The 13,811-nt window shown below is 39.3% G+C and overlaps 1 protein-coding gene and 3 long non-coding RNA genes across 5 annotated transcripts in view; 1 reads left to right on the top strand and 3 right to left on the bottom strand.

Annotated features, from left to right (window-relative positions):
- The window catches only part of LOC130689171 (uncharacterized), a 97,319-nt gene extending 90,068 nt beyond the window's left edge, over positions 1-7,251 (bottom strand). The window contains exon 1 of the long non-coding RNA XR_009421723.1: positions 7,241-7,251. This is a non-coding gene — a long non-coding RNA (uncharacterized LOC130689171). The remainder of the gene's footprint in view (positions 1-7,240) is intronic.
- On the top strand, positions 631-5,548 carry LOC130688535 (uncharacterized). The gene is given in 14 exon segments (XM_057511515.2): positions 631-887; positions 953-1,052; positions 1,106-1,137; positions 1,140-1,223; positions 1,226-1,318; positions 1,375-1,830; positions 1,833-1,966; positions 2,055-2,491; positions 2,493-3,012; positions 3,096-3,497; positions 3,584-4,281; positions 4,525-4,842; positions 4,911-5,089; positions 5,158-5,548. Coding segments are annotated over 14 exon segments (3,750 nt in total). The 5' UTR covers positions 631-778; the 3' UTR covers positions 5,346-5,548.
- A 2,310-nt stretch (positions 7,252-9,561) lies between the features above and the next one.
- LOC130689169 (uncharacterized) lies at positions 9,562-11,538 on the bottom strand. Of its 2 annotated transcripts, none has more exons than XR_009000654.2 (9): positions 11,236-11,538; positions 10,993-11,168; positions 10,782-10,816; positions 10,536-10,660; positions 10,284-10,452; positions 10,121-10,220; positions 9,889-10,060; positions 9,711-9,823; positions 9,562-9,646 (listed from the first exon to the last, which is right to left on the bottom strand). It is a non-coding gene; the product is annotated as an uncharacterized LOC130689169 (long non-coding RNA). The 2 variants fall into 2 exon arrangements; XR_009000653.2 differs by having other exon boundaries at positions 10,551-10,660; positions 11,236-11,537.
- Positions 11,539-11,576: 38 nt separating this feature from the next.
- LOC130689175 (uncharacterized) lies at positions 11,577-12,017 on the bottom strand. Its single transcript, XR_009000663.2, has 3 exons — positions 11,913-12,017; positions 11,738-11,834; positions 11,577-11,673 (listed from the first exon to the last, which is right to left on the bottom strand). It is a non-coding gene; the product is annotated as an uncharacterized LOC130689175 (long non-coding RNA).
- Between the last annotated feature and the right edge of the window lie 1,794 nt (positions 12,018-13,811).

Below are 13,811 nucleotides of genomic sequence, written 5' to 3' on the forward strand. Positions count from 1 at the left end.
TGCTATTCTGCTGATGAACAAATATGTGAGAAAAGCTATTGCAGGTATGTAGAGGTCGGGTGCATTCAGTTCATATCGAGGCTGGACTGGTTCGTCCGGATAGTAAATGACCGACCAGTCCTAAATACAATGAGAATGAATTATGTTATTAATGTCCAATTTATGTACAACAATTGTACTATTTTAGCAAAGCTTACCTTATGCATGAAAGGGAAAAGAAGAAGAGACAATTTCATTGCGACGTAATCTGTGTCCACTGAAAAATACACTTTCACTCGGGCGTGAAAACACACCTATTAAACTCCCGATCTAACACGTCTATGTCTTGCCCCATTACACTTTGAAGATAATCCGTTTCCATATTCCCCGCGACAGACTCCGTCCTTCTGTACATACAGTCAAAATGCAACAACATGGACAAAACGACGCTACACAGACCCACAACTAGGAGCAGACCCTGGTGTTGATATTGGGCATTAGCCCAAATTTTCTGCGACACCCGGCAACGCCGGCTCAGCCTGCAGAAAGAACCTAAAAAAAAAAAGTCTGTGATATTCGTTGACTAAGTCATCTAAAATTTTACATTTTTCCATGTAGGCGGCGTACTTGTTACCGGTTATGAACATATTGTTAGAACAATGTGTTGCTGGTGCGTCTCATGCCATGGGACAAAAGCCAGAAGTTGTAATTGTCGCACCCATTCGTGAATTGGCCATTCAAATTCACCGCGAGGCGTGTAAATTCTCCAACAACTCGGTTTTAAAGTCTGTTATTATATATGGAGGAAATGTCACGAGCCATCAGCGGTCAAATCTTCAAGCTGGGTGCAATATTCTTATCGCGACCGCGGGGCTACAAAACGCATCATATGTGTATTGATGCCCATGGTATTAATCTTTTTTTGTCTTTGGGTTGATTGATGTAGGGCCTGAAATTGTGTCTTAACAATCAGGAAAAACTTATAAGGAAAAAATTGATGCACTCAGCACTGCTTGGGAGACGATAGCTTTCTTGGATGATCAGTCTTCACCTACAATTCTTTATTTGTACAGGTAAAACAAGTATTATTACTCATTTCATTCCTTATGTAATTCTTTTATTTTAGGGATACTATTATGCTTGTTTTACAATCTGAATGGCAAAACTGAAATCTGTCAGCAAAACCCATTTAAAGGTCACCCTTCAAAATGAAGTGGTGTATTTCTTCAATACACATTCTTGCCACTGTGCCAACATGCATTATGTGTTGTGACCGACCCTTGGAACCACCCGGTGGTAATCAAAATTATCAATGACTTACCCATCAGCGAGTTTGAAGGTGAGATTTTGTAAATCAGTTACTTTGTCCCTTTATTAACACGTTTTATGTAACAGGTCGCGATTGTTTCCTAACTGAGATGCCGATTTTATTAACTTCTCGCCTAGACAGGTTGTGCTGGGAAGATAAGTATAAAGACCTTGCACTGACGTTAGTTACCTTTTGTAGAAAAAGTTTCCAGGACTCGCGATGCCTGCTGGAGCCTGTCTGCTCATTGGTTTGCCAGCAGCTTTGGCTAGATTTACACGTTTCTCTTCTTTACATCTGCAACGAAACAGATGATTTTGTTTTTATGTTAGAACGCCATTTTTCGGAAGGCTACGACTTAGTGAATCGGCTTATTAGGAGGACGGCGGAAAGTTTCAGAAAAAGCAAAGAAAATAGTGGTATTAACCGAATCTGGAGAGTACATGGTAAAGAGACTGCTGAGTTTGCTAGTCGGTGTCTACTCAGCACCGCCTTGATCTTATGCCCACCACCAAACAACCTCTCGCTATTAGCTATCCAATTTGTGATCTGCAAATAATGCATCGGAAATCCAATCAAGACATTACAACTACATTGCACAAGTTGATAAACAACGATCAACTGAAGAAGATTGTGACACCGGCTCATTTGTATATTCTCGGCGCAACTCTGTCTAATGCGGTAATTAGTTCAAGTGAATATTACTGTGCAGGCCATGACATGTAATTCTCAGATTTTTATCCTCGTATGACAACATGCGAATTTTCAGTTTCCAGGTGATTTCAAAGCATTTGCTGTCGATCTTTACATCGAAGCGGTGGCTGCTGATCTCAACAACCTCGAAAGCCAAAAGTTAAATCAAAACGGAGAAGAAATCAAAATTGCAGAGATTGGTTTAGCTACAGCATTTTCCAAATTAGCCGAGTTCGTTCGTGCCAACCTGAGGATCTGCAGAGAAATTGCTTTGACAGCTTTCTCACTTCACCCCACGAAGGAGCGCTTCGATAACCTGTTAGAGCTGGTACGTGAACAAATCGCCAAGGAAAAGTCGGAATCCTCTACTTTAACAAAGAGCCCTAACGGAATAGTTGAAAGGGAAACTGAAATCGCAAGCAACTTGCGCCTAGAGAAGGAAACCCAATTGCCCTATTCTTATTCGGATGCCATTGCTTTGGGTCTTTCCGAACCTGTTATCCGTGACCTCGCCAGTGCACAGTGTTCGATGGGACGTTCTAACCTGGAAAAATGGATGGAAAGAATTGGAACCCCTCTGTCGGCGGTACATGGTTGATCAGGGGAATATGCGATCCGTTACGAAAGAACTGCTTTTTCTTAAAGTCGACTACAATCAGTTCAAAGACATGCCTCGGCAGGAACGCGAGGTGAATTGGGGCATTGAAAAGGGATACGAAAAGTGTCTAGAATCACTGGTGCGATTCAGAAAAAATACCCGTTGCAAACGAAAACTGAAACGAAAGCAGCAATCTCGTACTAAAAAGGGAGTACTGGCAAGAAAGAAGTCCCTCAAGTCTAGGTCTTTTACACGTGCCCGATCAAAGCAAAAAGCCGTCACAAAGAGAAGGATTCGAATGCGTCATGCAACCGAGTCAGCCGCATCCTCCACTGCTGTAAATAGTGATGTCGGCTCACAGGAAGGCAACGTGACTCCTGAAATCAACATGAAATCAGGAGGTGTGAAGCGGTCTGCGAGAATCAAAACCAGAAAGGTTTGTTATAAAATTGGGGTACACCATTAAAATTCTTTGTAATAAGGAGAGAATCTAATTATTATATCTTTTACATTTTTTAGCTCAGGAATGCCAGATTGCTTCAAGAAGCACGCTCTTTGGTTAAAAGACTACGTGAAATCCGATTGAAACCTGAAAATATGGAACTATGGCAAACTCTTTGTGTAACGCCAGGAGCTAGTCAATCTGCTATTCGCGTTTCGGCAGAAGCACCTAGGAAAAGCGAGCAGGAGTGTTCAGGATCTGCATATGGAAACGATCCGAGCCACTTTGCTCCCATGCTCAGCACACTGGATATGCAACCCCGAGTCGTTCTGACAAGAATTTCGATCCCCGGCAAAAGTAACGAGCGTTCCAAGGCTTCGGGAAATAACATATCCTTTTGTGGTTCCCATAGCGAGGAATCCCATTTGGCTGCAGAAAATGCGACAACAAACAAAACAAAACAACAATATTCTGTGGAGGTGAAGTGATATTAAAGTTATTAGTTTTTCGACGAGAACCAAAGAAGAGATAATGTTTTTCTTGTTGTTCCTTTTTTTCTTTGCAGGGAATTACTCATCCCATCGAAAATGTGATGGAATTAAAAGACTTTACTGAAAACATTCTTGAAGAAAGGAATAACGAGGTTTCCTGTAGTACACCTCGAATTTGTAGTCCCAAAGGAAATGGTACCGAGGACAGGGTCACCGTGCAAGAGCAAGAAAAGCCTTCATCAAGTACTTTCAACTCCCTCTTGTCTTTGCATGATGACCCCAACGATTTAGCACGTTCCATTGGTGACATCCATTTAACACCATTCACAAGCTTCCCCGACTTTGCTACATGTTATTCCGATCCAGACCCTCTGCTTCCGTCCTCGCCTTCATTAGTTAGCTTTTCTCTATCTCCGTATCAGTCGGAGGGCGATAGTAGCGGTGACGTATCACAGCTTGATACAGCTGAATTGTTATCGGGAGATCATGAGCTACAAAACCGTACAATCAATTCACGGTCTTCTGATGGCCAGGAGGTGGTTTCGTTCTTCACTTCCTCGCCTATCTCCGCAAATTTTCCCACTGAAGACGACAAAGAAGCTTGCCCGCCGACGTTACAACTTGATGTTCCACCAAGCGAACAGCGTCCAACGAGGGAAGAATCGCACCCGGTACCAGAAAAGCGCCGCAAACTGGACTCTACGGCCAGCGGAAGTGATGGTGCAGCTGTGCTTCTGCCATGTTCACCCCAACCAAACCAGCTACGCAAACAGTAAACAAACAAAAAAATTGTTAAATTCTTGTATTTTCATAGTTAAAAGGAACGCACATGCCTGTACCTCTGTTGTTCCGAAACACTAGGCATTCACAATCTACCTTCATTTGCAACAATGATTAATGCGACCCCCTTTCGCAATAAACATTCATCGTTAATTTCATTGATTGGAGACTAGCCAAAATTTTTTACGTTATACAATTTTTTAAATTAATGTTTATTGTTGTTTTCTACCTGCAGAAGTGAACGACAGTGGTGCCCAAAATGTGGCTTTCCTGTATCGGATACTAACCGATACCAATTTGAGAGTCAGAATGAGCACAACGCGCCTGCCGAACCATTGTTACCAGATAAATCTTCTGGCATCCATGAACATCTTTTCAAAGACTGTCAAAAAATTCAGAACTCCAATCAAGGATTTCTTGCTTGGATAAAGTGGCTTCAGTTGGAATTAAATCCTGAGGAATCGCCCAACAATACAGTCGTTACTGAAAATGGGAGGGCTCACAAAGAATCCAGTTCCGGCCTGCTTGAAGATCTCAATGTTCTTATAGCCCAGTATTATTTTATTTTATTTTCTTGTTTGTTCACGCAAAGTTTTCCATTTGATTTTTGATTTTTATTAGGTTATGTGACAAATCCAAAGAAACGAGCGCATCCCATGGAATGGCTTGTGATTGCCTACGATTGTACTGCAGGGCTCCATTGCCACCTACGTCAAATGATGGATCATTATTGAACCTGTTTGACTGGTTTCGACTTCTCATTTTTCAACCAGCAGCCCTTTCGGATGAAACAAATAAATGTAACATATCACTGCTCTCTCATTTTCAATTTTTATTAATAAGGTTTTTTTTTCTTTCTTACCTTCAGCTTATGTCAACGTCCTTGCATTCCTCATTTCATTGTTAACCGAAGAACAATCCAACCCAAGTATAAGTAATCGCCTCGACATAATTGAACACAATTTTGCGAACGAAGAGGAAAGTAAAGGAAAGAGCAGCATGAAATATGCCGTAAGTTTTTTTTTCTTTCGTGTATGTGTATTCTATTCCAACTGATCTTCAAAATGTGGTGAAAGATTTTTTGATTAAATTTAACCCAAAACAAATTCAAGAATTTTAATTACCTGATACACACTTATAGTTGAACACAACCATGAAAAACCAAGTAAAATACACCTCAGGGTGCACGAAATCGAAAATTTAAATTGAGAAGAATTAAAAGAGTAACGTCGATTATTTACCAACTTTGTCGACACCTAGCAATAGAATGAACCAGCTGATATTGCTTGTTGGGCAGTATTTAATTTGTCCGCTAGATGTCTCAAAATTTTGGCGGCACCTAGTGCTTTTTCTTTCAATGTAACTCTTTCAATTCAATAACAGAAGATATAGTAAAATATACAAAAACAAGAATAGGTACAATAAGGAATTTTTAGAAATAACATGTTATTCATTCATTAATGAGAACTTATAATAAGATACTGTATTACGCTTCCCTCTCAGTAATAAATCCTGGCCAAATTTCCATTCCTTTGTGGGTGAAATACAGATGGCCAGATGGCCCAGATGAATATAAATCAAATGTAATTACTTCGCGAATTTTTTTTTTGTATTTACATCAATCGACATGCCATTTGCCTTTTTTCTTCCACGAAGCATTCGCGCAATATATTTAAAAGTAAAGCCAATAAAAGTAGTGATACTTATTAGTTAAGTTTTTTTTAGCACCAGATGGCGCTGTCACCAATGAGATTGCTTTAACACCATCCATATGCATTGATATAGCCATCATCACCAATGATGATTTTCCCGATATTTATCATATTTACTATTATTTATAAATTGATTAATGATTTGAACAGTATGTGAAATAAATTTAACTTTAAGAAAAGGTATAATTGAATGTTCTTGTGTTTAACTGAAATTTTTTAAATTAAAAAAACGTACCACATCTCCAAAGGAAATGCGCTGGAGCCAAGCCGATTATTACATAAAACCATCGCGTGATGCTGTTTTTTAATTCAACTTTTTTGAGAAAACAGCAGTAATTCAAAATATTGTCATTCAAAATGTTGGCATTCAAAATTTTGTCATTCCTCAACAAATTTTTTTCGTTTATCGCGTCGTGGTTCCTGGGAGAAACCTTTTATTTTTATTCTCCCGACCAGCCCCAGCTTGAAAGGCCCCGGCTGCCATTGCCACTAACCCCAGAAACGGCCAGCCAACCCCAGTCGCTTTACGGATTTCCTGAAAATTCCCCAGCATCAGGTAACCAAAATCCGCATTATTACGGCCATAACGCCCGCACCCCGCCCGCCCGTACTGGCACCAGGAAACGTCACCTGGGAGCATGAAACTGCCTGAAAACAAGGAGATCAAGCCCCAATTGGAACCGAACCGAAACAGAGGTTTCCCAATTTACGCGGTAGGGCCCTTGTCTTCTGCAGACGGTCCCGATCCTCAGCATCAGAAAACGATGCGAAAGCTCAGTGAAGCAAAACCGGGCGTGGATCTTGAAAGTGGGCAAGAGGTGTGGACTGAAATCAGCTTTATTTAATTGGTTCCTTTTCGTAAATAAGGTTTTTCAACTTCGCAGACGATTACCTTCGTTTTTCGGAAAACGACCTATTAAATAAAAGCGCATTTGAAACCCTCCTCTTAACTCAACTTATTGCAGACTTTCTTCTTTTGTTTTTTTACGTTAAATGCACTCAATGATTGTTTTGTCAATCAACAATATGACACCTTGACGTTTTCCCCTGTGGCAATCTGACGGAATTGATTGGCGAACCCGTAAACGGTGCTGTTCATTTCCACGTGATTTTTGTTCGTGTAGTTTCTATGAAAATGGTTTTCTTTCAGTGAGTTTGTGAGCTTGTGAAGAGTGTGATCGGTATTGCACTTATATTTTGTAAAAGTGCTGGCCGATAACTTTGACACTTGTTTACAACCACCGGAAGAGAGCGATGGAAGAAAGTACATGTTTTCTTAAAGAACGCGGCTGTCAATCAACTACCTTTACGGAGGACTTAAATCCTTAAATGAGTCGATCAATTTTCTTGGAGCGCTATATGGAACCAAAGTCGGGTGTCAGTATTTGAACTGTATTATCTTTTCGTTTCATTAATAAACGGATTCTGTTCCGAACTCTTTGTATTTTTTTATTAATTTTTTTATGGTACACGAAAATCAAGAATTATAATAATACTCGAAATAGAATCGAGCACGGTATTATTCGATTACTTCCTATAGTTAAGACGTCTTAGAGCATTTAAGAATTTGTCTCATTAAAAGAGATGTAATGGGAAGGAACAACTAGCTGTGGAATATGTTATAAGCGAGGGATATTGCAAGATCCAGTCGGGTCGTCGTGTTTATTCGCTTTAATCACATAAAGGGACTGAAGTTTCAGCAGTTCCGAGAACTGGCCAATTTTTTTGAAAATTTGTCCTTACATCGGGACTAGGGGAAGGGGGTATCAAAAATCCATAATAGCGGCGTCCTTTCGTCGTCATTATTTAGCCTCTACCTCTAATAACGCGAGTCTGAGCTTAACAAACGCCCCCCTCATTAACAGCCTACAACGTTTAGTTATTCTGCGTCGATGGATTGCCGGAGAAATAGGACCCGGAGATTTAGGACCCCAAAATAGGACCTATAGAAATAGGACCCGGAGAATTAGGACCCAATCTTCTAACATATTTTGAAGGGTCCTATTTCTCCATCATAAGGGTCCTATTTCTTCTTAGAATTGGTCCTAATTCTCCTTAGGAAATAGCCCTAATGCCCGCTGTTATGAAGTCAGAACCGGACGGCATATGTAGTTTTCCGCACTCTAAACCACGTTATCAATTGCTCGTGTAATCAGTCCATCATAACTTTTTTGTTTGAATTCATATTTGTATTTTTTTTGCACGATTACACGCATTATCTATTGCTTTACACAGCTCATGTATAAAAGTTATATTTATTTTTACAGTGTTTGATTTTTTGCCCTTGACCTTTCGTTAATGGCGTTTCCAGTCCTAGTATCGCCCTCCCCCCTGGCTGATATCTTATTCCATGCGAATTCCCGGAGACGAGGGGCATGCCTTCCCCTAAGTACTCCTTAATACACTGATAAATAAGAAAAAAATTATATATATATAATTTAAGACAAGCACATTTTTTAATAAAAAAAATATTTGCCGCAAAACCATAAATAGAGACCTACGTGGCAAGAACGAAAATAATGAGTTCCGCTCGGATCATGGAAGGCATGCCAGTGTATTGTTATACAAAACTATCATGGCACGGCCTGTAAATAATGGAACACGAGGCAGCTCATCCATGTCAATATCGGCAATTCATACGATAAGTTTGTTTTTTTCGCTAGTTTATTCAGTTTATGCTTTCCTTTCATTTTTCGTTTTCTTAATGTTGATTTATCCCTTTTCTGTTGTTGTTCCTTTCTCTTTTCTTGTTCTTCGATGCGTTCAACCAACTCCTTTCTCGTTTGTGATGTTGATTTTATTCTCTTTCCTAATTGGTTTATGAAGCTCGCAATCAATTCCACATTTTTTTTTTTAACCTATTGCGCTTAGTATTCTTTTATCTGTTGTAATACAGAAAAGTAAAATTAGTTGAAGGTCTATTTTTTTTGTCGAAATCAAAGTTTACCTTGGCATCTGTTATTTTTCCTTTGTTTGTTTAGTTTCTTCTTCTCCAACTTATCTAACTTCCGTTTAAGTTGAGTTTTCATTTTATCAGAGTCCTGCTTTTCCCCTGAAATTGGATGGCATATGCTGGCTTGCCTTCCTTAAACAAAAAGATTATAGAACATACATACCCTACTAGCCTTTGTCCGTCCCAGGGACATCCCATCTACGTCCTGGCTGGCCGATCGGGACGTCCCATTCTGACGGCAGATGTACGTCACCAGGATGTCCTAATGTTCGGTTTTAGGGACGTAATTATTTGGAAGTCCTGGTAACGTCCTTATTTGGGAGTACTACGGACGTCCTTAGTTGGACGTCTGCAGGATGGCAAATCCGTACGTTCAGTGAACGTACGTATTGGAACATCCGCGGAATGTCCGGATCGCGGCAGCGAAAGGACGCAAGAAAATTTGTTTAAATTAAAATAAAACCATAAATTTTTGGTAATTGATTTACATATCATTTATTTTTACAAAATACAAATAATTAAACAAGAAATTCAAAAAAAACTTTTCGATTTGACTTCGGTAGCAACAGACGAACTAAATCCAGGTAAGCCTATTATTTACATTTGCTGTACCGATCAAAAAGCTCTTCAACTTCCGCCAAACAGCGACGATCTTCTTCCTCATTTTCACGCACAAATTCTTCCAACGGATACTAAAATTACAAGAAATATGAGATCAGGTAATAGTTTGAGCCTAATTGAAATTTTAAAACTAACCTTGTGGCGAGGGAAGGTTCCAATTGGCCAGTCCTTTGTAGGAATGTCCAGTTTATGGACTGGCTTGGTATGAGTCGTGATTAACGTACCAAACGTTCTGTTGTGGAAAGCGCCTTTTGTAACAGAGTAAAGGCTTTAATTTAATATTGATTCAACATTGTAACGTGTTTCTAAATACCTTTGAAAGACATAAGAGTCAGGTCAGAAACACCAGGCAATTGGTTCATTACGCAACTCGTCTTCTCCTCTGGGGTATATGACTTATCTCCCCTCTGTTTCCGGCGATACCAAACGAAAATTGCCTTGTACGCATTTTCGTTTGAGCACGATCCACACGCCATCGTCGTTACCTTTAAATATATTTTTTATTATTTGCAATAGGTCGGAACAATTAAGGAGCTACAACTTACCTCTGTATGGCCTTTGGGAGCAATACGTAACAGAGAATTCTGGACTCGCTTAGGATAATTTTCACCAGGAAATACACCGAGGGCAGGTCGGTTTATGAATCTTTAAGAAATATAAATTAAAATTTTGATGTTGCCCAGACAGGTAAATAATCAATTCAATTACGTTCTGATGTTTTCTTTATCTTGACATCTAATAATTCAGGGTGGTTGTAACCTAATGGAACTGAAGAGGTTTGAGTGTAAACATCAAGCAGAATATTGCCATCGACATCGTATAAATAGTTTCGTATGCTCTTCGAATAATCGGCGAACAACTGCACTGCGTCCGAGATCTGCAAAGATAAATTTGGTAATTTAAAGTCTTACGACGTTAACACAAAGTATGGCAAATAGTATAAAAAAAATGGCAACTGACTTGAATTTTTTTCACTTTTTTTTCACACTGCTATGCGGCCGTTGCTCAGGCTGCTGTTGTTGCTGATGGAAAAAGTCGAATAACTCTGTTGTTTTACTTTGCGGGCCTTTCAACTGCTTCCAAAACTAAGAAAGAAAAAAAAACTCAGGTTTGATGAATGAAAATTACGAACAAGAAAAACGAACAATAACATATAATATAGCATGCAACAAGAATGAACAACATGGAACGAATCCGGGTTTTTACCATCTTTATTCCTGCTGGATGTTAGGGTTTGCCACCTAAGACGATAATAAATTAAGGTAGTTAATAGTTGAAAATGCGTCTAACTGAAATGATAATTAAACAATGGCTCTCAGATACTATCTAGTAGGAAGATTATAAAAGTTTTTCAACATTCCAAAAAGTTATAATTATCGAGTACTTTAAATTTTAGATAAATACGAAAGAAATTCACCTGTGGCAATAAGGCACTTGTCGTAGGTGATGGTAAGGCCGTCATCTAACTCAGCTTTGCGACCAGCAATGTCCAGTTTAACTACATGATGTCCTCGCACAACTGAAACACCACCATGTTCTTTGGCAACTAATTCCACTGGACTGCAGTAGAATTCATCCTGATCGAAGAACAAACTGGATCCAAAAATAGGTCACATTCATTAAAATAACGCAACACAAAATTATAACTTTAGACAATCACCTTCACTTTTTTCCGTTCCACTGCTTAAACTTCAGTTTGTTTGACACTTCGGGATCGTCACTGAACCACAATTCTTACGCGATAGTGGTGGCCTCATGTAAGGCAAGTGGTTTTCTTCACCAATGACTAAGACCTAGAACAAATGATTCAATTAAAAATGGCGAGATATTTTATGGCATGCTTATAAAAGTCCGATTCGATGAGTTGTAGCCTTGAACGTGAACGGAAGAACGAAAAGCCTTTAAACCATAAAAATAAAATTAATTTAGATTCAATTACACATATTTTACCATTCATAGCTGTGTGTGTAGTTGGTTTTCTCATCAACAAGAGAATTGGTTGTCTTGCTTATGTAAATGGAAATCCGTTAAAGCTCAGTACTTGCATCTTGAGATTAATGTCTTGACGTAACTAACAGCTGTAATGCTGTTATTTCATCTGAACGATAAGAAAAATGATTACATAAATTTCACGAACAAAAAACTGTGAACATCTAGATTACCAGAAGGATGATAGTTATAAGGCAGCTAACAAGTTGGTTCCCAAATGGTTCATGGTAAATCATCTCTAGTTTCATGATTCTCCTTGAAAGTAACCACCTAAGAAACATTTCGGATTAGTAATCTGTGTCAAATTTCCAAATGCAACTAATAAAATTATGTCTATACTTTAAATACCTTTCCTTCCAAGTAAATTTTTTTCTTCTGTGGTGCTAATGACAACATGAATTTGAAATGTACCAAAATTGCCAAACCTAGGAAATAAAAAATTTTTAATTTTACCAGAGTCATAGAAACCTGGTTGCTCCACGGTGTGTGTAAATGCCACAAGGATTTGCGGGGACTTGTGGTCGAAATTTCCGCCCCTTTGTGGGCGGAGCTGGCAGCGTCGGAGAGCCATCTGTTGACTAGAATTAGAGATATCCTGCCATCCTGCAATAAAATCATAAGGGATACGACATTAAATATCAGTTGTTGGGTCTAGTGGATAGCACCTACGACTGCAATACGGGAGGCCCGAGTTCGAATCCAGTAGCTGGATTATCTTTTTTCCATTTCCTAACGTATGCTGACCACACGCTGCGCTAGGTTCCACTTTCCACTGTTTTTCCACTCATTTCAATTCTGTATTAAAATTTTATATTACGTAATTTTATATTAGTATCATATCTATTACGCCTCTGTCAATTAACTTTTTTGCGCAAGAAGTATTGCGCGCTGACAGGACGTTATTATAGTAGGCCATGCTTGAAAGACACGCTTGACTTGGCCATCCGACTACTCTAAGTACAAAACGCTGGAGGGGTGTTCTACGGCTACTGATTCCATTTGGTTGGGACCGCGTAGTACTCAACCAAAACCGCTAGGTTCGCTATAAAACTGCCAGAATTCGACCACAAGTCCCCGCAAACCCTTGTAGCATTTACACACACCGTGGAGCAACCAGGTTTCTATGACTCTGATTTTACTGAAACTAGCCACTTACCTGTCAAACAAACACCGCTTACAATAAGCAACTTCAACGATTCATAGAATTGTAGGATGTTGACACTTCGAGCTTGCAACAGTCGTCTGCTTGTAGTAACCGTTGCCATATATATGGTAAAAAAACAATAATTTTGCGCAAGGGCAAACAGTGTTTTATTATGAAATTAACGTTTATTAAATTATTTTTATGATGAAATTTTCTTAGTTATCTGTGTATTAAGAGGTACTTATGCGCCCTCCCAAGTGTAAAGAAGCAAATAAATGTTTTTATTCGATATGCCTTCCCGTTTATTCTTTATATATGACTCATGTGTTACGCCATATAAACTGCGCAGTAGTGTATTATATTACATCGGCACCTTGCCGCTTAGCAACATTTATGATTGGCTGCTTAGGCGTTGATCTGTATTGCACCATCAACTTAATATATCAAATTTCATTAGTTGCGACATGTAATTGCGCAGTTGTTAATTGCTGTGCAATATGCGAGGTTTCGTGGTGAACCAAGATCTGAGTAAGTTCAGTTGTCGATGAGCCTCTGACTCTTACAGGCGGAGTTCAAGTTCAGCTAGTGCTTCCCCATTGATAAATTGGTGCAAGTGAATTGAGCTGTGTCACGTGCTTGTCTGAGTGTTCGGTTCACCCATATTGTTTACCCACGTGCCGACGAACTCCTGTTAACGCTGCCTTCTCTTATATCCTCGCCCGTGCTCCGCTCAAGCCACCGCGGTAAGCTTATACTACAGTATCATATTACACTCCGACTTCTCTTTCTTTAGTCTGACTTCTTTTGTCTTATCCCAACTGACTTCTGTACCGCTTAGCCCTACTTGGATAAATATAAATCATCGTGTGGGTAAATCGCCTCCGAGTTCGATTCATTTCAATTTGTCTTAATTCCGTAAAGTACATCTTCTCACAGAGAAGATGCTTTACACAAGAATCCTTATTGAGGCACGAAGAAAAAAAAAGTGAATAGTGACAATAGTAAAGGGCGGGTGATGGTAGGCCTGAAAACACCAGTAAGAAAATGTAAAATGCAAAAATTCAAATACTGTGTAAACAAAATTACTTTTCTATTAAATGAGC

The sequence above is a fragment of the Daphnia carinata genome, chromosome 9 (assembly GCF_022539665.2).
Source record: "Daphnia carinata strain CSIRO-1 chromosome 9, CSIRO_AGI_Dcar_HiC_V3, whole genome shotgun sequence".
Classification (NCBI taxonomy): domain Eukaryota; kingdom Metazoa; phylum Arthropoda; class Branchiopoda; order Diplostraca; family Daphniidae; genus Daphnia; species Daphnia carinata.